Genomic DNA, 25,328 nt, shown 5'->3' with positions numbered 1-25,328 from the left:
TTCAAATTTCACAATTTTAGGGGTCTTTCCTAATTCTTCAAATATATCTATAAAATCCTAAAGCATATCTCTAATTTTTAGAGATTTATTAACATATGATAAATCCTAAAAAATCTATAAAAACAATTAAAATAAATTAACAAACAAAATAATTCCGAAAATTAGAAAAGAAATTAAAACCTAAACGACTCAATCAACTGATTCAACCCTAATGAAAAAATTGACTCAAATAAATAAAAGATGACTCGACTTAACCCTCTTTAAATCTGGTTCTACATCATAGAGCTTTGATCTCCTAATTGTGCATTTCTTCAAAAAATTTTCCTATAGTAATCAAATTTGATTTAATCATTGGAATACTTGTTGGAGGCTCAAACGTGTCTCTAATTGTGAATGTTATATCACTATGTTTGCTTAGGTTTCGTAGGAATTACCTGGAGATAGGGCTGCCTTTTATCTATCCAATGAAATATACATTATAACACCAGTTCTTATTGTGTTTGATGGAAGAGTGTATATTCACTACTATCTGCACTCTATTCTTGACGAAAAGCCACCTTAAAGTAATATTGTCTAATTTTTTATAGGTGAATTCACATTAGATTAGAAGCGGGTTACCTTTTTTACTTTTTGCCCTAGATACTGTTTTGCCTACTTTTAGACATTGAGGGCGTGTTTGGTTCGAAGTCGGAGTTGGAATCGCAATCGGAATCAAAATAAGCTGGAATCGGAATCGGAATGGGACTCCCGCGTACCAAACACCCACAAACGGATTCACCCATTCCGATTCCGATTCCATGGTGAAAAAGAGGCGAACCAAACACGCCTTGAGTCTATAATTTGAGTATCGCCTACTTTTAGACATTGAGTCTATAATTTGAGTATCGTTGTGTGGTGGAAAAGGATTATCTAGCTTAGCTCCTTTAAAAAGAGTATAAGCCTTGAGTAGGTCATGACATTTCTTGTTTTCCATCATTTGATGGCCTCAAACTCACTTGAACTTTCTACTATCATTCCTTGTAACTGAAATTTACTTGGCACTTGCATGTAACTTTTCCATGACAATTTAATTATTTATGAGTTTTTATTAATCTTGCAGATATTTTAACAGCTATCCGTGCAATTCCTGACAACATGGTGAGTATTCTCTCTTGCAGAATCTGTTCTTTCCATTGTCTAAATTTGACCTCATGGACCATCTAAACATTTTTTGTTCTGTGTGCTTACACTGTACAGACAAAGGATCTTAATGTTCAAGATCATTTTCTCATAGGTATTGTTTGGTTCGGGTATAAGCAAGAACTGCCTATTTCAGAGATAGGTATAAGTTTAGGTATAAACAAGAATTAGATTAATTTTGCGTTTGGATGAAAATTGGGTTGTTTTCGGGATTTAAGAAAAATAGAATTTGGATAGATAAGATAGAATAAGTTACAATTTTAAATTTTATATTATATATGAATTTGAATTTTTAAATTTTATATTTACAATTTTAAATTTTAACTTTTAAATTTCAAAATTAAAAATTTAAAATCTCAAATTTTAAATTCAAAAATTTAAAATTTCAAACTTTAAATTTAAGTCAAATTTAAATTTGAAAAATATAAATATATCAAATTTTAAATTTCAAAAATTTAAAATATCAAAATTTAAATTTAAAATTTAAAGTTTAGAATATATATATATTTATATTAAAATTATAAACTTTAATTTTGAGATTGCAAATTATAAATTTTATAAATTTAAATTTAAAATTTAAAATTTAAAATTTTTAAATAAGAATAGGGGTGGGAACAATTAATAAAAATAATTTATTATAATAAATGTATAAATTTGATAAAATTTTTTTAATAAATAAATTTATAATTTTTATTATTAATAAATTTAGGCCAATTTGCATAAAAAATCCACTAATTTTGGGCTTTTGCAAAAGTGGACCATTTTTTTGGATTTTGCAGATTCGGACCGAAATTTCAGCAAACTGACCAAAATGCCCATATTACTTTTTCTCTCTCCTCTTTCTTTTTCTTTCGTTCTTTTTTTCCTCTCTCCGAAGAAGGCAGCGGAAGCGAAGGCGGAAACAGTCCGTCTCGTCTCCGCCTCGCCTTCGCCCCGCACGCCCTCGCCCTTGTACTCCAGCCTTCCTCGCCTCCGACCTTGTTGAGGCCGCGTCGCCACCCTTCTTCTCTTCTAGGGCACGGCGACGTCGAGACGTAGGCTCCTCTCCTCCACCACGCGTCGGAACGCCGAGACGTCGTCGGAGGCGGCGAGATCGCCTCCGACGACGTCGCGATGGTTGCGATAGAAAGTAAGGGAGAGGTGGTGACAAAAAAAAATTATAGAAAAAAATGAAAATAAAAAAAATTATTTTTTTCCTGCAGAAAAGATCAAAACATATAGGAGAAGAAAAAAGATGATGAAATTGCACTTTTAAAAAAAATTACAGTTTTAAAAAAACACTGTTTTAATGAAAATTGCACTATTTCATATAAAAATTACACTCTTTTAAAATAGACTTTACACTCTTTAGGCCAATATTGCACCATTTAGAAAAATTTTGCACTATTTCATTTCTTTCTTTCTTTTTTCCTCTCTCTTCTTCTTCTTCTTCTTCCTCCTGCGGGAGCAGCACCCCCTTTTTCTTCTTCTTCCTGCAGGAGCAGCACCCCCTGCAGGAGCACCTCCCCTGTCGCCGCCGCCGAGGAGGCCGTGGCGGCGACGCGGCGCATGATGTCGGCGCCGCCCAAAAAAAAAAAAAAGGAAAAGGAAAGAAAAGGTAAGTTGGTTAGTAACCGGCGATGATGTTGGCGCCGCGCTGATGAACTTGGAGACGCTGTGTATGACGACGTCGGGGCGGAGTCGCGCGGGGAGACCACCATGGGCGTGAAGGTGTTGTCCACCACCAGCTTCACCCCCTTCTCCCTCGCGATCGCCGCCAATGCGACACGTCCGCCACCGCCAGCGTGGGGGTTCGACATCGTCTCCACGTAGATCACTTTTCCAATATATATAAAACAACCCTTAATTAATTTTCACAAGCTTAAACTATCAGAGAAAACGATACAATTAATATACAATGCTCATTATATATATATATATATATATATATATATATATAAAATATAATGAGATTGATGACCTTGGTGTCACCTCGTGGACGGCGGCGCGGACGGCGTGGGTGTCGTTGGCGTCGACGAAGGTAGCGGGATGTCCCAGGCGCGGGAGAGGAGGGCGTGGTGCCGCCGTAGAGGCACTTGGAGGCGACGATGTGGCTACGGCGCTGACGAGCTAGAGTAGGACGCGGCGATGGCGGACATCCGAGGCGGTGCAGTAGGCGGCCTGCTGGCCAGGTTGAGCACGGTGCGGGGCTGTTTGCGCTGTGCCTGGCGAAGGAGAACAGCGCACGCGGGATCGCGGCTGGGGCGCGGCGCCGCTCGTGCGCCCGCATCGCCACCGGGCCTCCTCGGCGGCGGCGGGGCGGGGGAGGTGCCCTGCAGGGTGGGCCGCTGCTCCTGCAGGAAGAAGAAGAAGAAGGGTGGGTGCTGCTCCGGCAGGAGGAAGAAGAAGAAGAGGAAGAAGAAGAGAAGAGGAAAAAAAAAGAAAGAAATGAAATAGTGCAAATTTTTTCTAAATGGTGCAATATTGGCCTAAAGAGTGTAAAGTTATTTTAAAAGAGTGTAATTTTTATATGAAATAGTGTAATTTTTATTAAAGCAGTGCAAATTTTTTTTAAAACAGTGTAATTTTTTTTTAAGAGTACAATTTCATCATCTTCTTTCTTCTCCTATATTTTTTAATCTTTTCTATAGGAAAAAAATAATTTTTTTTATTTTTTATTATTCTTATTTTTTTCTATCATTTTTTTTTATCACCACCTCTCCTTTGGCCTTTTATCGCAGCCATCGCGACGTCGTCGGAGGCGATCTCGGCGTTTCGACGCGCGGTGGAGGAGAAGAGCCTGCGTCTCGACGTCGCCGTGCCCTAGTGTAGAAGAAGGGTGGCGACGCGGCCTCAGCAGGGTCAGAGGCGAGGAGGGCTGGAGTGCACGGGCGAGGGCGTGCAGGGCGGAGGCGAGGCGGGGTGTTTCCACCTCCACCTCCGTCTCCGCTGCCTTCTTCGGAGAGAGGAAAAAAAGAACGGAGAAAAAGAAAGAGGAGAGAGAAAAAGTAATAAAGGTATTTTGGTCAGTTTGCTGAAATTTCGGTCCGAATCTGCAAAATCCAAAAAAGTGGTCCACTTTTGCAAAAGCCCAAAATTAGTGAATTTTTTATGCAAATTGGCCNAAGAATTCTACTTAAACTTAAATTTAATAAAAATAATTTATTATAATATTTAAATATGAATAATATGTATTAATATAGTACAACTAATAATTTTATAATAAAAATAATATATAATATATTATATTTATATAATTTAGTTTTAACTCCATTTATAATTTTAATAAAGTTTGAAATTAAACATTGAAATAGCACTATTCCACCAAAATGGTGGAATAGTAAATCCCAAGCTATTCCGGGATAGCCGGGAATAGCAAGGTTTGACCGGGATAAAATATCCCAGCCAAAAATCATCCCGTTTGGCGGAATAGCCGGGATAACTTTCGTTATTCCTGCTTATACCCTGAACCAAACGGGGCCATAGAGATCATCCCGCCTAAATTGCAAACCTATGTTAGCTGAGGCTTGAGTAGACAATTCATGAACCACATAACTTACGGGCATACATGAGAGATGAGAGAAAAAAATCCGTGGAAAATTCAAAATATTTCCTGAGCAAAATTACTCTTAGGGCCTGTTTGGTCTAGCTTATGCTTTTAGGTGCAATTACATCTAACAGAGCGTTTAGCAATTGGAAAGTCTGGGGTCCTGCCATAGCAGGAAGCAAAAGGGTGTTTTTGAAGCCCTTAGTAGAATTTTTCCTTTTAGCAGAGTCAGTGGTCTAGTTTTACTGCCAAGAGAAACTGTTGGAACGAATTCAATGTATTGCTTATAAATATCATATCTTAAGACAGCACTTCATCAAATGGCACTACACCCTGCAGCAGAGCGGCAGAGCCAAACCAGCAACTGAGAGACGTACCTGTGGGTGATGGCTTAATTTACATTCTATACTAACTGTTTTGTAATAATGAAACTGCAGCATCATGCAGTAGAGCCAAGTCAGGCCTTACACGAATTGTTTTGTAATAATAAAACTATGGCACTACACTCTGAAGCACAGCAAAATCAGGCCATAAGAGACATAATTCTTGGCCAATGGTTTATGTTACATTTTATGCAAATTGTTTGATAATAATAAACTACGGCACGTGTCTTGGTTTAACATTGTTATAGATGAACAATATTGTTTAGATCTTTGCTATTTTATATATAATTCCGTAAGTCTCGTTCCCTTGGAAGCCGCGTAGTACCTATTTGACACTTTCTGATTACATTGCATAGTATGGTACTGTTTAATGTGATAACACACTTATCGTATTTGCCACTTTCTTGGGTTGTTCGTGACTTCATTAATAATGGAACACTTGCTCACTTTTCTTGTTTATTATTTTAACTCAGAACTATGGAATGTCAGAATTTCAGTTTTTTTAAAAAGAAAATGAATTCCATTTTTCTTTACCTTTTATGCAGGATGTCTCAGAGAAACAGAAGGAAGTTCTTGGTAAGTGCTAATCCTTATATCCAGTATTTTGCAATTTTTGATATATTTATTGGTAAAAAGAAAAGGAGATGCTACTTCTCTCATCATGTGCAGATAGTGTTCTGAATATCTACATCAAGACCATGACGGAGGATGATGACAAGGAAGTTGTGGCTCAAGCTTGCATGAGTGTAGCGGACATCGTGAAGGACTCTGGTTATGCAGCAATAGAGCCCTGTAAGATCTTGTACTATCACGTTACATTCAATAATGTTGCCTTGGTTTTGACTTTTTGAGTAATATATGGAATTGCATACTCTTGTTTAAGATATGCCGAGGCTTGTGGAGGCAACTCTGACTCTTCTGCATGAGGAATCATCTTGTCAGCAACTGGAGTCCGACTATGATGCGGAAGATGGAGACGTCGACCACGATGAAGTGCTCATGGATGCTGTGTCCGATCTTCTTCCTGCTTTTGCTAAAGTGATGGGATCTAATTTCAATGCCCTTTTTGTGAAATTGTTTGATCCCTTGATGAGATTTGCGGTGCGTTTTCTTTTTCGAAAATATCTCGAGTCTATCTATTCTTCTGTAGGTTAGCACTGATCCTTAGGTCTCATATGATTCCTGGTTTGTTCTAAAATAACTGCAGAAAGCTGCACGGCCTCCTCAAGATCGGACAATGGTCGTTGCCTGTCTAGCAGAGGTTGCACAAGAGATGGGTGCTCCAATCTCTGCTTATATTGATGTAGGTTTGCTTATCTGTTTATCGGTTGTTCACTTGCTTTTGTTTTGTTTTCTCTTCCTTTTTCTGCTTTGTAACCTGTGGTTCTTCTTTTTTGAAAAATAATTTACTTTATTAGAGGATAATGCCCTTGGTATTAAAAGAACTTGGATCATCTGACGCAACTAACAGAAGAAATGCAGCATTCTGTGCGGGTGAGATTTGCAAGAATGGGAGCACAGCAGCACTTAAGTATGTCGTGAATAATACTAGGATTAATTCAACTACTCCTTTCTAGTGTCGTCTCTTTCTAATTTTACCCTTTTTTTTGGTTAAATAAACAAATAACTTGCATGAAATATTTATTTTTCTATTGTTTTCTTTCATTTTCGCAATTCGCAAAGATACTATGGCGATGTACTGCGTGCTTTGTATCCATTGTTTGGCGAATCTGAACCTGATGATGCTGTGAAAGACAATGCCGCCGGTGCTGTCGCGAGGATGATAATGGTGCAACCCCAATCAATTCCTCTCAACCAGGTTGAATCATCATAAATCTCTATGAAATTCTGATGAAACCCAATTTTGTGTATTGGATTTTGGTCGTTTGAAGCACTAACCCTGTTGGTTTCATACTTAGGTCTTACCCGTATTTCTCAAAGCGCTGCCACTAAAAGAAGACCATGAGGAGTCGATGACCGTCTACAGCTGCATCTCAAATCTACTGTTATCTTCCAATCCTCAGGTATAACTGTTATTCCTAGGAGTATTTTCTTTTCTTTCATGCATTTTATAAACAATAAATCTATTTATTCCTTTTTGGATCTCTTACTCATTTCCAATTTATAAAGCAGATCCTCCCTCTAGTGCCCGATGTGGTTCATATCTTTGCTCAGGTGGTGGTATCTCCGGTGGAGTGCGACGAAGTAAAAAGCAAGATTGGAATGGCTGTCTCTCACTTGGTTTCGGTCTATGGCCAGCAAATGCAGCCTATACTGGGTGCTCTTCCGCCCGCACACGCCAATGCATTGGCCGCTTTCGCGAGTAAAAGGTGATAGATGAGAGATAGAAATGAAGCCCTTCTCCCTACTCACAAGCTTTATTTGGATCATATTCAAGTGTAAATTTTCCTACTGCGCGAAGTTGCTAAACAGACTGATTACCCACCGTCTGTCTGGTCCACAATAGGGGTGCTGTGCAGGGTGCTTCTGCTGCATCATCGAAGTTCATATTTGCCATTGTCCCGACAAAATCTGAATTTCAAGAGTGTTTTTGGGGCTTTTGAGTTTGAGTTTTCCTTTTTCCTCACATTTGTTCGCTTTTTTGTTTTTGTTTTTTTTTGTTTTCTTTGTCCTTTTAGTGTGTTATTTTTTTCTGGACATTCTTCATTCAATTGATATTCGATTGAGGTTGTATTTATTTCCTTGGGATGTATGTGACCTTGGCTCCTTTTAAATGCTAGTGTGTATGCCCTTGTGTTATTTATGAATATATATAGATTTACCATTTGCTTTTATGTAGTGCTAGTTTTTGAAGAAATGAGCATTGCTATTTTTTTTTTTTTTTTTTTCAGTTTACTTGAATGAATCCTTATTTGTACTATAGAATATTTTCAATAGGTGTTTAATTTAAATTTTTAATTTTTTTTCCTTTTGGTTCTTCTGCTTTTCTTTCTTGTGATAGGAAACAATTGGAGCCTTCAAACTCCAACCTGTGCCCAAGTATGAAAATGCATTTTATTTGAGGCTTTTGTGCAATTTGCCCCCTTAACATTTATAGGGAGTTGTTGTATGATTCTCTCGAAGCTTGCTTTGCAAGTCCAAAAGAATTCGTTTTACAGCACACCTGAAGGCAATTCTGGCAGTGTGTGCTAGAGAAGTTAATTGACCAGTAACATAAATCATGAAATAATTCTATCTGTTATAGAATTAGATGTTATATTCGATTTGGTTTATGTAATATTTCAATAGTTTCACATCGATAGAAAAAAGAGTCCTGACTGAAAATATATGGCCACAAATTTTATTAATAATAATTGGATTTAAACATTTTGGTCCAAAAATTTTAGTACACAGTTAATCAAGCTTGCAGGTTAAGTGATTGGTGACCTCCCGGTAGGTGCTACCAGGGATTCCCTAGAATCTCATATCGTCTGTATATCTGGTTCATGTGTGTGATTGCGATTGAGTTTGAGAGAATAGTCCCACATTGGGTGTAGCTAAGGTTTGAGAATAGTTCCTGATCGGGTAGGCTATGGCTAGACATCTCAGGTAGCTATGCTAGATGTTAAGCATTTTGAGCTAGTGATTTTGGTCCAATAAATTATTATTGCTAGTGGGTCGGATCGTTATATTCGCAATCAGAATTCTTTTGCTATCCGATGTGGGACTATTAGGGTGTTACAGACTTGCCCCTAACATCAGGCTCAATCACAATCACACATTGTAACACCTCAGTAATCCAACATCGGATAGGATAGAGATTCTAATCGGAAATATATTGCCGCACACTCTAATTATAATAATTGGGTTTAAGTATTTTGAACTAGTGGATTGGGCCCAACAAATTATTAGGTCTAGAATACGCAGTTAATCGAGCCACAGGCTAAGTGATGGATGACCCGATGGGAAGCAGGTCTGGACAGTTTGGTATCAGAGCCAATTCACCAACCAGAATTGTGAGGTGGGCTTCACATTGCCTGAGTTTACCAACCAGAAATGTGAGGTGGGACTCACATCATCTGGTGATCTTAAGTTGCGTGTGTGATTGAACTGATAAGAGCGTCAAAGCCTAAGCAGGAGTCTATGACACCCCAATAGTTCCCAATTGAATGGGAACAGGATCGTGATTGGATAATATAAGAGACCATTAGATCATAATAACAATAATAACTGAGCTTAAATATTTTGGGCATATTTTGGGCTTGTGTTTTGGGTCCAATGAATTATTATTATTAGTCCGCTGGATCATTACAATTTATTCTCATAATTGGTTTGAAAAGATCAAATCTTTGATGTTTTCATAATGCATGATGTAAGTTGTGAAAACTTCTGAATAGGTATTTTTATATTTGAACTAGATATTTTCTAATTATTATTTTTGGCAAAAACATACCAAACTTACATGGCTACTCTAAAATTTTGATTTTACTACCTAGCCCTTTCAATTTATTCAATTTAAGTCTGTCGACGGCATTTTGACTTTAAAATTTGAATGTATTATTAATTATTATATATTTAAAATAATTAGCTTAAATTTTGAAGTTAAAATATTAATTATTGGAGAAGTAAAAAGAAAACTTGGGTGCTATTTCTGGTGGCAACATGCCATATATATATTAGTAAGGCTGGCAAATGAGCGAGCCGGCTCGTGTTCAACTCACGTTCGACTCGATATTTGGCTCGCTCGAGCTCGACTCGAAATTAAATGAGCCGAGCTTGAGTATTACTCGGCTCGTTCGAATTAGGCTCGAAAAGCTCGAATATATATATATATATATATATATATATATATATATATTATTAATATACTTATATATAGTAATATATATATATATAGAATTATGCTGCTATACTATCAATAGTACCAAGTCCTTGGTACTATTGAGTTTTTGGCCGTTGGATAAAAGAATGTGCGGTTAGGATGATAGCGGACCCCGGTTAAATTAATAGTGGTCCTCTAGGATTGAGTGGGTGGTTGGTTTAATAGTATTATCTAACGGATAGAAATGATCAAAGGGTAGATCTAACGGTAGAAAACTCAACAGTACCAAAGGCTTGGTACTATCAATAGTATAGTAGTCGGACTCTCTCTCTCTCTCTCTCTCTCTCTCTCTCTCTCTCTCTCTCTATATATATATATATATATATATATATATATGCATGCTATGCTATCGAAAGTATAGAGGATCTAGTGTTTTCGATTTTTTGATTTTTAGATCAACTAATCATTTCTTTGAATTAATACTATTATTATATTATAGGGACCACTTAATCCTAGGGATATTATTTAATCCTAAGAGGGACCACAATCATCCCAACCATACAATTCTTAATCAAAGGGTCAAAAATTCGAAAACATCAAATCCTCTATATTTTCGATAGCATAGTAGTTCTACACTATATATATATATATATATATATATATATATATATTATATATATATATATATATATATATATATATATATTAAAAAATATATAAATATAATATATTTTAATTATATATAGGCTGAGTGAATAATCTGAGTTTAGTTAAAATTGGGCCAATATTGTTGGCCCATAAAAACAAATCCAATCGACAAATAAAAGAGCAAAATTTTATTAAATTTAGAGCTCTAAATTTTCAATATATTTTTCTCTTACTCTTTTTCTGTCTCTCACCCTATGTGGCCAAACTGGAAGTCTTCCAAATTACCAAGTAGCAGCATCTGTCTGCCGTTGCCTATCTTGCTATTAATTGAATGCTTGAGAAAATATATAGAATATTTTTAAAGTAAAAAATTATTATTCATATAAAATTTTAATTTTAGTTATATATAATTGGATAGTTTAATCTAATTTTTATCTATATAATTTATTTATTTTTGACTGTATTAATGAAAATGAATAATATAGAGATTGAAAGCGGAAGGAAAGACATATGAGGCTGAAAAAAGAGACATCCAAATGAATAGTTGGAAGTACATATATGAATATAAAGTATTTAACACGTACTGCATTAGCCAGGCGAGTTCATAAATGCTAAGAAAAGTAAAACCAATTAAACAAAGATAGTTTCTGATATTTCGATTTGTTTCTGATCTAATCAGAATTTAATTTGAAATGATACATCAACAAGATTGGAATCTTTAAAACAGATTTTCAAACCTGAATCTCAGTATCAGAGTGGGTGTGGATAATAAACAACATGTACAACAGGTCTACGTTTCCGCCAACCCTATGAGCATTATTGCTTTTTGAACGGAGCGAGCTACCGTACCACTTGAGAACGCTTTCTCGAGTGACACGTTGGAGCTCAAAACTGTGCTAGGACAGTTGCCCAACAATAATGTCGAACAAATGCAAATATTAGATACCAACTTTGCTCCTCCCCCTCCTACTAAGCTAATCATATATTATTTCAAATGTTTCAAATGTTTAGTTGAGCAAGATATTAATCTTATATTATTGTGCCCATGTGCATAGACAAAGTGGCAAATTGCGCCCACCGTAATTAATTAGATGGATCTTAACAAGTCAAAATGGTGGATCACAAGTACTAACTAACTAACTAATAATCTGAAAGGCATGTGCCGATAGAAAAGGCGCACTCATCGTACTCAAGGGCTTAGCCATGTTGCTCACGGGATTTCAATCTGACTCAATCTATCTAGAGGTTAGATTTATTATTGGATTTTTTACAGTTAAGTTTATTATGGACCGGAGCCCCACACAACTCAACTCAACTCAACTCAACTCAATTTATTAGTTTTATAGTTTTATTATTATGTAGCAGGAAGTTAGACCTATTTCAGCCAAAAAAATTTTTTCTGAAAAATTTATCACATAAAATATCATAACAATAAAGAGTCACATAAGATATCATAACAATAAAGAGTCATCCAACTGCTTTCAATTTATAATTTTGACTATAACGAAAAGAAAATTCTGTTTGTTTGTTTGTTTTTTTTTAATTTGATAATTTAAATTATCCCTATGGAATCTTTTGGCCAGAGATCCTGTCTAGTAATAGCGTCATCTCAACCCAATAAAGTGTCTAATTCCTCTCTCCGTGCATGGAAATGGATAGATTATTCTATAACATATCTGATATTCGAATCTCAATCATTCAACAACAGCATCCTCTTCACCTTTGTTTGATAGTTCAATGAAAAACTTAGATTCCCAAGAAAACGACTGCATCCTCTTCACTCTGGTGCAGAAGTTCAGATTTAGATTCAACAAGTTACTGATGATATCAATAGATTTAACCGATTTATTATAAGTATAGAGGAGTATTATTTTTTTATTTTTAAGAGGGAAAAATAACATGTTATCTGCTTTATTCATTAGGTAGATAGATGGATTTAACTACATCTGTGACTTTTTTTTCCTCTCTCTTTTTTGGCTTTTTCGTTACATGTATGTAGTGTTGATGGAGTTGTTACCTAAGACATATATCCTCACATCAAAATATCTAAGCAATGTGATTCCTTATTTCAAACTAGAGAGAAGCAATTAATATTTTTTCCAATCCGTGACTGTTCTGCCGAGAACTTTCTATTTCTGATAGGTCATGAATTAACTTTAGAATCATCTTAATTAAGGCATGTTTGGTAGGTTGAAAATAAAATACGGAATTTCAGAAAATGCTATTTTATCGGCCATTTGATTTGCGAAAGTGAATATAAAAATCACTTCACAATAGTGGATTAAAAAAGTGAGTTATAACTAAATCTCACTTTTTTAACTTTGGCTTAAAAAATTCTGAAGTTATTGAACGTGAATAATTTATCTAAAAGTTTATATTTGGTTTTAACTTTATTTTTTGAATATATTTTTAGAGTTGAATTTCAATTTAAATTTGAATTGATAAATTTAATTTTGCATTTTGAATTCGACTTGTAATTTCAAATTCAACACAATTTTTAAATTCAAATTTGCAAATTTATATTTAAAATTAAAATTAAAATTAAAATTTTATTTAAATTTAATTTAATTTTTAAATTTTAAATATAAATTTAATTCAAGCAAATTATTTTTAGCTAGGAACGTACTTCAATTTGTACATTAAATCCAAATTGTTCCAAACTATATATAAATTCAAATTATCAATTGGTTCAAAATTTAAATTTTCAAGTTGAAATTTGAATTTGAATTTAATTTTTTATTTTGAATTTAATTTCAATAATGGGTTTTGGTTTAAACTTTGAATTTGAATATTCAATTTGAATTGTGATTTAAACTCAAATTTTAATTTTAATTTTAATTTTAATTTAAAATAAAATTATGAATTCACATTTTGAATTCAGAACTTAAGATCAAATACTAAATCAAAATTCGATTCAAATCATGAATTCAAATTATATATATATATATAAAATCAAATAATCAAAAGATCGGAAACACAAAAATATAATTTTTTTATTTTTTTTTTAACTTTATAGCCAATATGCAACCAAACAATCAAACTTAAAAATTATTTTTGCAAAATTAATTAATTAATTTTTTTTTTTAACTTCGCGATCACTTTCAAACAATCAAACATGTTCTTTAAAAATTCGTAAAAGTTAATTTATAATACGTCTATAACTAGCCGGATCGATGTGAAGGAACGCCAAAGATTTTGAAGTACGCACGCATGAATCAGGTGCAGTCGATAATTAATGTACGTCTGCTCAAAAAGCGAATGACAACACGATCGAGAGGCAAATTGCTGCACATGGATTGCGTCACAAATTAAGAACACATTAAGAGATCGAGATGTGGCCTTTTCGATCGACTAGCTAGCAATATTTGTCCTTTTGTTAAGACGCGTTTGGTGCGGCACAAAACAAAACGAATCGGAATGTCGTTTTTCATATGCAAAATATCTTTTCGCTTATTTGGACGTTGGACGTAAAAATATTTTTACGGATTCGAAGAAAAAATAAAGCTTTCGATTTTTCGCTTTTTTTTTTCGACCAAAAACGAAAACTCAAGCTGCATAATTTTTTTTTTCATTATTTGTTTTTCCACCCAATCAAACAAATATAAATTTTTTCCTTTCAGCTAAATAAATCTGGACGGAAAACGATTTCTTTTCTACAAGTCAAACATTACAAAATGTAAAACTTTTTTCACCGAAAATTTCTTCTACGAATTTTTTTTCTTTTCGTGGTACATTAATTTTATGTTGAACTAAACAAACCCTAAGCAATTAAATATTACTTCGCCCTACCTTTTATCTCACTCATAATACTTCACGCATATCATCGTTCATATCTATATATAGAGAGAGAGAGAGAGAAGAGTTGAGTTAGAATATATACTTGTGAAATTATCAATTAAATTTTTTGATACTTTTACATTGTATCCCTTGATAGCACATCCGCATCCACAATTAACACTGCTATATAAATATAATCTACGTCCTAGATACATATTTTTTCTGTAAATCAGATTTTATAATTTTGCAACATTATTTCTTAGGGAGGAAAGTAGCTAGCTAGGCACAAGTATGTCCCAAGAATCTTTGCTCCTTATCTCCCTGGATTTTTTTCTCTCTCTAGGGATCTATCTCTCTCTTTCCCTCTCTAAGCATGCATGCATTTTCATGATCGATCGTGTGATGTTTGGATACGCTGCTGGATTGCATGCCCAGTGATTGGTCGTACGGTAGGTCCTGTCTGGAGGGACATCACACAAGGTAGGCCTACCTCTTGGGGTGGAGGACAAGGACCCACACCACACCACACCACACAGAGAGATCACCAAGAGAGAGAGAGAGAGAGAGAGAGATCTAGAGAGAGAGAGAGAGAGAGAGAGAGAGAGAGCAAGGAAAGGGAAACACGCATATAGATATCATGGAGAGAGAGAACATGGAGAGAAAGACAGGGGAAAGTAAAGTTAATTATCATTTCCACATAATATATTTATCTATATAATAAATAGTCTCACAATAAACGTCTGAGAATAAAATTTCAGAAAAATTTCAAATACCACCCTGTGGTTTCACACTGTTTCATTTCAGTACCATGTGGTTTAAAGTGTATCAATTTAGTACTCTGTAGTTTTGCACTTTCTCACTTTAGTACCCTGTGGTTTAAAATGCATCAATTTAGTGCCCTGTGATTTCATTTTTCTCTTTTCGTCGGCTCCTCTGTTAATATTTCGTTACATTATATACAAAAAACCTCAGATACCGGTTAACGAATATTTATTTTAGTACCCTTTACTTTTAACTTTGTTAATAACTTTTCTTCCTTCGTTAATTTTTCGTTAAATTATATATAAAAAACCTTAGATACCGGTTTATCGAATATTTATTTTAGTACCCGTTACTTTTAACTTTGTTAATATCTTTTCTTCCTCCGTTAATATTTCGTTAAATTATATATAAAAAACTTCAGATACCCTACCTAAGTTTATCGAATATTTATTTTAGTACCCGTTACTTTTAACTTTGTTAATATCTTTTCTTCCTCCGTTAATATTTCGTTAAATTATATATAAAAAACTTCAGATACCCTACCTAGATTTATCGAATATTCACTTTAGTACCCTTTGATTTTAACTTTGTTACTGATTTAACGAAAAAATTAGTGAAATGGATAATAAAAAGAGAAAAATAAAACTACAGGGTACTAACTAACTTGATACACTTTAAATTACAGGGTACTAAAGTGAGAAAGTGCGGAACCACAGGGGCTAAGTTGATACACTTTAAACCACAGGGTACTAAAGTAAGAAAGTGTGAAACCACAAGGGGGTATTTGAAGTTTACCCTAAAATTTTTATAAAAAATACTAATAAAATACCTAAATTTTATATCAGAGGTACTGTTTTAGCTCTAAATAATATAAATAATTTTCTATCAAAATTTTACTTAATTTAGATTGTTTTACACTGTCAACAAGTTGGCCATTAAAATTATTAATTTTGAAACATTTTGATCACTTATCAACTGATATAAAAAAAATATAAAATTTAATTTCTACATGCTTCCAAAAATAGCATAGAGCAAATATAATGAAGCCGATGACGTCCCATCATCAAAAATTATTTGGCAGCAAAAAGGCCTTCATACTATTACAAGCCAGATATATATAGAGTTGAGTTAGAATAATATCGGCAGTAAACGGTTCCCGCTGCTACTGATTTATTTTTAATGATAGAGCTTTCAAATTGACAATCCGCATCATTGAGCATAATGTATACTACTTGAGTATTTAGAAATCAAATATTACATATATTCGATATTATTTTTTTGTGCATCAAGTTGATGACAGAAGTGATGATAAATATTCTTCAAAAAGTGATGATATGATTTCTGTAATCAAGATAAAGAGTAAAGATTTTATTTTAAATAGTTTAAATAATTTTCTAATCAAAATTTAATTGATTTAAACTTGTTTATACTATTAAACGAGCAAACCCCTCGATCGACCATTAAAGTTTTAAATTTTGCAACCCTTTAATCATTGAGTCAACAGTGTCAAAAAGATTTGAGATTTAATTTCTAGATATTTTAAGTGGTACAAATTATGTTCAACATACCAACCATCGATTTAGAGGCTCCATCATCGAAAACAAATAGATAGCAACGGAATCCGGCCGTTTGCTACCGATAATATTCTAGCTCAACTCTCTCTCTCTCTCTCTCTCTCTCTCTCTCTCTCTCTCTCTATATATATATATATATATATATATATATATATAATATTTGATAACTCTGATCATGAATTGAGAAAGTCTAACCTTTATTTTAAGAAGGTTATTCATTTATGACCGTTCATTTTTCGACTCTTTGATAGACTTGATAATAATTTTTAAAAATTACAATATTCGGTTTTTAAATATTTTTTATAGTATAGATCAAAATTTCAACGGTGCCGATTATCAATTTAGAGTGTTGATCATTCAAAATGACTTGATAGGACAATAGTCTCAATCCTATTAATAAGATAGTAGCTGGACTCCACACACACACACACACACACACACACACACACACACACATATATATATATATATATATATATATATATAAGGGTTTTGAAAAAGGTTTTCACGTGGTTTTCATCAATTAGTATTTCAAAATGAGTTTCCGGGTAGGAAACATTTTAAACTAATAGTTGTGGATTTATGATTAAACTCTGAATGTAAACTTGTGGTGAATGGTGTATGAATATATGAATGTATGAATGTTTGTATGTTCAGTTGTAGTGGTTGTATCCCATCATGTATTTTGTACTTGTGCGACGCCGTGCAAATACAGGGGATATTTTATCCGTGTGAACAGTGGACTCCCTATATTTGTGACGGATCTTGCATACCTTAGGGGTCAGATTTTTTTTTTTTAAAAAAATTGGGCGCTTCTGCATTGCTTTTAAATCAAAAAGGGACCCTGGGGCGTGACAGATTAAAGTGGTATCAGAGACAGCTCACCAGACGAAAATGTGTGGCAAGTCTCGACTGAGCCAGGGTCTGAAAGACAAGTTGATAGGCTATGTCGGAGTCTATATGACAAGGTAACCGGCTATGCCAGGGTCTGGATGACAAGGCGAGCGAGACGAGTCTCACATCGCCTGGTGATCTTGGGCTGTGTTTGTGATTGGACTGACGAGGACGTCAGAGCCTTAACGGGGGGAGTCTGTCACACCCCAATAATCCCACATCGGATAGGAATAGGGATATGATTGGGTATATAAGAGATTTAGATACTAGTAATAATAACTGGGCTTAAGCATTTTGGGCCTTGTGATAATTTGTGTCGTAAATTGAGCTAGAATACTTTTAGAAGCACAAATCCTTTGGTGCTTCTAGGTTTCTAGCCCTTGGATCTACTCTTTGATTACTAATAGCCCTTGGATTAAACACTATTCCACCTACCACCATCTACCACCATCATCACAACCTTACATCTCTCCATCCAATGGCTAAAAACTCAAAAGCACCACTCTCTTGGTGCTTTTGAGTTTTTAACCCTTGGATGGAGAGATGTAAGGTTGGGATGATGGTGGTAGGTGCTGGTAGGTGGAATAGTATTTGATCCAAGGGCTATTAGTAATCAAGGAGTAGATCTAAGGGCTAGAAATCTAGAAATAAAAAGGGGATAATACTTCTAAAAGTATTCTAGCTCAATTCTCTCTCTCTCTCTCTCTCTCTCTCTCTCTCTATATATATATATATATATACAGTCATCGACACACGTATGTTAGGTATTTGCTAATATATATCCAATACATTTGAGTTCTTATAAAAAAGATTAATCATTCGCGTGGTATCAAGTTAAACCATGTGTTGATACCAAAAAATTAACACGCCGACCTAACCCACGTATGAGACAAAGAAATAATGACACGTGATACACCAGGAGTCGGCAATAAGGCGCCTGAAGGTCAAGAGCGTTTAGGCGGGAACGGTTAAGAAGTGGGACGCAATTTTCATAAGAAGTGGGGCGTAACTTTCATGAGAAATGGGGCGTAACTTTCATGAGAAATGGGGTGTAACTTCCATGATCATGGCTACACCACTTCCCCCACTACTATAACCAACTAATAATGTGGGCTGATAAGATATTATAAATAGTAACTTTGAAGCCTATAATAGGTGGTCTTTCTCTCCTCTGAACGAGAAGACCACTGCATTTTCAATACTTTACTTTCCTGCATTTATCGTTTTCTAGGAGTAGTCTACATGTAATCTTTTTTATCCGCATTTATTGCTTTCCTAGGAGTAGTTTTTAAGTTAGATCTCTGGAGTCTGTATGCCCCACGGGCACACTCTATTGTAATCTAGATTTTTAGAGTCTGTATGCCCTTCGGGCGCACTCTGTTTTGTATGAGTTTCCAACTTCATTTTAATATATAAAGACATTCGGCTCTTTCAGCCGACCAGTCACTGTGTATTCCATCTATTCGGCTTATCAGCCGACACAAAACTCTATGCTTTCCGTACAATCGGCTCTTACAACCGAACCGAGTTTACAATGAAAGTCTTTGAACTCGGCTGATCCGATCCCTCATCAGCTGAATCGCTTGATCCAGTTGAAGGGCGCAAACTTCGAGGGTCATCGTTCGTTGCTACGCGCTTTCCGAGGGAGGTCTTTGACCAGATCAAGGATCAGAAAATTCGGCACCCAGCAATTTTTGGCACGCCCGGTGGAACCCACTCAGATTTTCCCAATTTAGCATTTGTCCTATGGCTGACGACAACGCTATGAACCTCCGGAGTAGAGTCATTCCTAGGCTTTCATGGAATGACCAAGCTAGTAGCGCCGAAAATGTGAACAAGAATCAGGCGGTATCACCTGTTGGAGGAGAGACTAGTGGACAGTCGGCTTATCAAGAGCCGAGTCTAACTCAGGCACTCGACTAGATGACCCGAGTTTTGCAAACTGTAGGTCAAAATATCCATCAAAGTACCGCTCGACTAAACGCGGTGCTAGCCGCCATCACGGCCTACAATGAAAATATTGGTCGAATCAGACAGTTATTTACCCCAAACGAGCAACCTTATGGGGGGCAACAGGGGCCCCTAAATGCGCCGGTGCAACAAAATCCCGTCACGCCGGCGGTCTCACAGGCGCAACCGCAAATGGCATATTTCTAGGCTGCTTATAGGCCGGCGAATATAAATGCCGACCCGCAGTCGGAGACTGCATCGGGTTTACCTCCTTTACTAGCTTACCAGCAAGGCCTCAACAGGTTGCAGGAATTCAACTCTGTAATGCAAAATTACGGACCGCCTTCAGGGCCGAATGTGGTTCCGGCCCCGGTTCCTGCTTTAGCAGCAAGAAATAATAAGTTATACGCTCAAATAGAAGAGACGATTCGGAACACATTTGGTGTGGGGGCGAGGTCGGCAGTGCGACCTGTATTTAGATCGCCATATCCCGCAAACATCGACGTGGAGTATCCGTATCCGGCAAACTGGAAAATGCCGAAGTTCAACAAGTTCTTGGGCGATGAGACCGAGAATATGGTCGAGCATATAGCCCGATTCACGGCCCAATGTAGAGAAGCGGCCGCTTTTGAAACTTCGGTTATTTAATACGTCGTTAACTAAAACGGTGTTTACTTGGTATACAAGTTTATCAGCCAATTCCGTCCAAGATTGGGATGAATTGGAAAGAAAATTTCATGAGTAATTCTATAGGTCGGAGCAACAATTATCGGTCGCCGACTTGGCTTTATAGAGACAAAAGTCAGGTGAAACGGTCGAAGAGTATTTGAATCGTTTCAAAATAGCCAAAATCTAGTGCTTTATGAGAATGCCGGAATCAGAGTTCACCAAAATGATGTTAAATGGTTTGCATTTTAAGATAAAAGACCATTTTGAAGATAAGTATTTTTCTAACCTATTTGATCTAGGTGTTCAAGTTGCCCAATATGAGCAATTCTGGAAGGAAAGTGAGGACGATCGGCTGCAATGGAGCCAATATAAAAAGCAAAGCAAAGACAAGGAGAAATCCTTGATAGAAGAACAGTCGGTTCAAGAAGAGCCGAGCCAATTGAGTGAAAGTGAGGAATCAGCTCATGAAGCCGAGGTATATGCGGCTGGTAATTAAAGAGCCACTTTCTTCAAGGAGAAATCCTTGATAGAAGAACAGTTGGTTCAAAAAGAGGCAAGCCAATAGAGTAAAAGCAAAGAATCGGCTGATGAAGCCGAGGTATATACGGCTAGGATGGTAAAGAGTCGCTTTCGTTAAGACGACCAAGACTAGCAAAATTAAGCTCGGGTCTCGCCTGTGCCATTGAGCCGTTGATTTGGCACCAATAGTCATTCAAACGTTTATTCGAAAGACTATTAGGGGGGCATTTTTTATATCAAAAAATTAACATGCCGACCTAACCCACGTATGAGCCAAAAAAATAATGATACGTGGTACACTAGGAGTCGGCAATAAGGCGCTTGAAGGTTAGAGCGTTTAGGCGGGAACGGTTGAGAAGTGGAACGTAACTTCAATCAGAAGTGGGGCGTAACTTCCATGAGAAGTGGGGCGTAACTTCCATGATCATGGCTACACCACTTCCCCCATTACTATAACCAACCAATAATGTGGGCTGATAAGATATTATATATAATAACTTTGAAGCCTGTGATAGGGGTCTTTCTCTCCCCTGAACGAGACGACCACCGCATTTGCAATACTTTACTTTCCTGCATTTATCGTTTTCTAGGAGTAGTCTACATATAATCCTTTTTACCCGCATTTATTGCTTTCCTAGGAGTAGTTTTTAAGTTAGATCTCTGGAGTCTGTATACCCCACAGGCACACTCTATTGTAATCTAGATTTTTAGAGTCTGTATGCCCTTCGAGTACACTCTGTTTTGTATATATTTCCAACTTCATTTTAATATATAAAAGCATTCGGCTCTTTCAGCCGACCAGTCCCTGTGTATTCCATCTATTCGGCTCATCAGCCGACACAAAACTCTATGCTTTCCGTACAATCGGCTCTTACAGCCGAACCGAGTTTACAGTGAAAGTCTTCGAACTCGGCTGATCTGATCCCTCATCAGCTGAATCGCTTGATCCAGTCGAAGGGCGCAAACTTCGAAGGTCACCGTTCGTAGCTGTTCTGCATCCCTACGCGCTTTCCGAGGGAGGTCTTTGACCAGGTCAAGGATCAGGGAATTCGGCACCCAACACCATGCATGCATGCATGTTACTGTGTTATGATAAATAACGTACGTATGGTACTGATATGATTATTTTACAAGAAATAGTTTAGAAATTGTCTTTTAGAATTTTCACTGATCACATGCACGTACGTAAAAAGCCAGGTTAACCATGTTACTAGCTTGTGCCGATGGAAGAGCTAGTCAGTAAAATAGACAACATCGCAGAATTCATGCCATGCCAGAAATTGAACTCAATAATTATTTCTCTTCAGAAACAAAGTTGTTAGAATTTGGTATGTAATATATTATATTATATATATTTTTAAGCGACGGTGACTAATATGGTGCGATGGGGGGTGTACATGATTTCGTTTACATCAGAGTTTTTTTTTTTTTTTTTTTTTTTTTTTTTTTTTTTTTTTGAGAGAGAGAGATAGGTAGCATGCTACCCGCTTCGTTTTTTTTTCATTTAGAAATAAACTTAGCTAAAAATGTGAATCAACTAGGATTCGAAGTTGGGTCTCGGGTACCAACCACCAAGCCCTTTGCCACTTGCTCTAGCGACGGTCGGTTGCGGGTACTTGGACCTGCATCAGAGTTGTTTAGTGCTTGCGGGTACTTGGACCTGCATGTATGTAGTAGTAGTGGGGTAGTACAAATAAAGTGGGTGGTTCGAGTGGTAGTAGCTTTGTATATGATGATTTTGGTGACCTCCACCACGAAACACTAATTCCCTAGCTGCTTTCTACACTGATGTTACAGGTCAGTAGAATTTTTCTGTGGATTATCTCTTGCTTTAAAATAAGAGTACCATACAATCTTGGAAATCACTATAACTTAACAGTACAATTTAATTATCCTCATAAAAATTAAAATACAACCTCAATTTTGAAAGGCTAAGTTTGAGGAAAGCCCATGTAAATATTCTAGTTTTTACTCGGCTACTTATAGTAGTAAAATATATGTATTCTCTTCAGCAATATCTATCACATTTCTCATAGACCAACTTGCAAGCTGGATTTCCGTGGATAACATATATATAAGAGGTTTTCCACATTTTAGCCGTTTTAACACTATGTTTATCTCCTTCTAGCGTTGTTCTCATATCTTACACGGGTACATTTAAAGTTCTTGAAGGGATTAATTGTCAGCCCGCGGGACCCAGTGGAAGCCCGCCCGGTGCGCGTCCAGACCCGCCATATGCCTGCAACATATAAGGCGTCTACAACAATAGTATAAGGAAACAAGAAAGATAAAACATCTAGAGCAATATCAGAGCATACATCAACTGATTTCTAATGACAAGTAGAAATTAAAGAGTTAAATAACTAGTATAAATCATAAAGTAAATGCATCCCAAGATCGAAATACAAGGTACTAGATACACAAAAATGATGGTTTCTACACATAGGGTACAAAACTCTCTTTCTCTCCAACTAAAATAAAAGGAGAGATGAACCACTTAAAGTAAAGCACCTCGCTATCTAACTAGAGGCGACACCACTGCCGCGGTCCCTAACCTCTCCCGGAGTGGAAGACTCTGTAAACAAAAACAACAACACAAAGGGTGTGAGAACTATTAATCAATAGTTCCCAACGGGTAAGCCGTCGACATCAGCGAAATACACCACTAGGCTATAGAGGCAAAGTAGTAAAAGGAAACTGAAATAAGCAACATGTATAGTTAACAATTATAATTTTGCTAAGCTACTATGCCTCAATTGAGCATGATGTTCATCAAGTGACACTACTATTCTATTATGAATGGGTATCTAATGAGTATACTAATATGCTCTAAACATGACCAACAAGTATACTACTATGCACCAAGTATGTCTAACAAGTATGCTACTATGCACCAAGCATGTCAAACAAGTATACTATTATGTCCAACCAATATCTACTATCAAGTAGTAATTGTCACTTATTTATTTATGTAATATACTGAACTTTTGCAAATTGCGGAGTCCGAGTATGTGGAATGGTGTGTGGATCAATCCTACATGTTCTAAAAGATTAGAACAAGTTTTTGGATAAGTTAGAGGATGATTGGAATGCTAAAAGTGAGAAATTGCATTGAACTGGCGAAAATCAGCCTTTTTCTGCTTGCTGTACCGGTACAGCCATCACCTTGTACCGGTACAAGCTGGCAGATTCGTGGCAGCAAGGTTAGTTTCGTAATTTCACATTTGATACCTACCTATTTGATCCCAGCACGACTCTGGGACTTCAGTGGAGTGTGCTAGAGCTCAGCAAAGGGTTCTTTCACCTTCTTCTCTCTCTCTCTCTAGGGTTTTTCTCTCTCTACTTCGAATTCGCCGATTTCGCTCGTTTCCGTCGCATCGCGTGTTCTTCGCTGGTCGCGAGCGTTGTGGAGCCTCCGTGGGCGTGTGAGAGAGTGTTTTGGAAGACTCTTTGCTGTCCTGAACCAGTAGGGTGCTGGTTGGAAGCTCGAGAAGGTAAACGACTCGATTTTCTCCATTAGCGACGTTCGAGTAGACTTTTATGTGTTGCTTTTGAGTTATTGCTTCTAGTTGCTTTAATCTGAGATTTCAGCAATTAAAATTGGATTATTTAGCTGTGAATTAAGCTCCTTAGACCAGGGATAAGCTACTTTGGGGCTTAATTGAGACAACTAGTTCAATATGAAACAAATTTGGAATTAAACGCGAACTATTGCCACAACTTGATGTAGTTGGACTTGTTCTTTCGCAGCAGGTTCGCGAGCTCCTTGGGGTTGATTTGGGGACCAGGGAGGCTAGTTTGGAAGGTACTCCAACTAAGGGTAAGCTGGAATTGCAGCTAGAAAACTGAAATCGCATAATTCCGACTATATTTGCTATATATGATGATTTTGATGTCGTGTTTGTGTTGATCGCAGCGGGAGTTCGACCGACCTTTGGGTCATCCTTGGTTGGCTTTGGGAAGCCTTTAGAGACTTACTTGGAGGTACTAAAGTGAACCAAAATAGCGATTTATGTTACTACTTGGTACGAGATGTGAATTGAGCCGAAATCGGACATTTCGGCCGTAGATTTAATCCGATCTTGACGTTTGTTTTTCAGCAGCATTGGGGCTTCGTTGAGCCGTTGTGGGACTTCTTGTGGATAGTTGGAGCCTAGTACTAGGTGGGTCGGACCTAACCAGAGCAAGTGAAACTCCTCTATGTTCTATATGTATTATAGAAATGGTCTTATTGTGGTGCTTATGTGATTGTTAAAGGGCTTGACATTCGTCATCATAATTGTAACATACCACATCCCTCGTAAATCGTGCCGAGTTCCGTCAAAATGAGCGGAACGCGGAATTGAACGAGTTACAGTGGACCCTAAGTGCATTGGAGTTCATAAATGGAGCAAAAAGGGACCCGGAGAGCAAATCTGGAAATCTGGCTAAGTCCCAGATTTTGAGCTCTCGGGGACCGGTCCCTGAAGGAGAGACCGGTCCCCGTACGCGTAGCCTGCCAGGAAATCCTGAGGCATCCGGTCCCTGGTGGTGAGACCGGTCCTCGGGAGACCGGTCCCTGACGGGCAGACCGGTCCCTCGCTGCGCAACAGCCGAAAAACTTGAAAATTTGGCTAAGTCCTGGAAAACCCCCGTTCGGGAACCGGTCCCTGGTCGGGGAGACCGGTCCCCGAAGGCGAAAATTG

At 36.8% G+C, this 25,328-nt stretch overlaps 1 protein-coding gene and 1 long non-coding RNA gene across 4 annotated transcripts in view; both read left to right on the top strand.

Moving 5' to 3' along the window:
* The window catches only part of LOC109721307 (importin-4), a 29,843-nt gene extending 21,960 nt beyond the window's left edge, over positions 1–7,883 (top strand). Inside the window, exons 12-20 of the mRNA XM_020248849.1 lie at positions 1,100–1,137; positions 5,634–5,664; positions 5,758–5,880; positions 5,972–6,189; positions 6,296–6,391; positions 6,507–6,619; positions 6,772–6,907; positions 7,008–7,112; positions 7,222–7,883. Of these exons, the coding sequence (XP_020104438.1) occupies positions 1,100–1,137; positions 5,634–5,664; positions 5,758–5,880; positions 5,972–6,189; positions 6,296–6,391; positions 6,507–6,619; positions 6,772–6,907; positions 7,008–7,112; positions 7,222–7,422 (1,061 nt within the window). The 3' untranslated portion in view covers positions 7,423–7,883. The remainder of the gene's footprint in view (positions 1–1,099; positions 1,138–5,633; positions 5,665–5,757; positions 5,881–5,971; positions 6,190–6,295; positions 6,392–6,506; positions 6,620–6,771; positions 6,908–7,007; positions 7,113–7,221) is intronic.
* LOC109721798 lies at positions 23,944–24,784 on the top strand. Of its 3 annotated transcripts, XR_002219296.1 has the most exons (4): positions 23,944–24,137; positions 24,397–24,463; positions 24,560–24,627; positions 24,744–24,781. It is a non-coding gene; the product is annotated as an uncharacterized LOC109721798 (long non-coding RNA). The 3 variants fall into 3 exon arrangements; XR_002219297.1 differs by lacking the exon at positions 23,944–24,137 and having other exon boundaries at positions 24,171–24,463; positions 24,747–24,784; XR_002219295.1 differs by lacking the exon at positions 23,944–24,137 and having other exon boundaries at positions 24,171–24,463.

This window comes from Ananas comosus, linkage group 15, assembly GCF_001540865.1.
Source record: "Ananas comosus cultivar F153 linkage group 15, ASM154086v1, whole genome shotgun sequence".
In the NCBI taxonomy this organism is placed as follows: Eukaryota; Viridiplantae; Streptophyta; class Magnoliopsida; order Poales; family Bromeliaceae; genus Ananas; species Ananas comosus.
The sequence above is the reverse complement of the archived record's forward strand: the minus strand, read 5'-3'. Positions and strand labels throughout refer to the sequence as shown.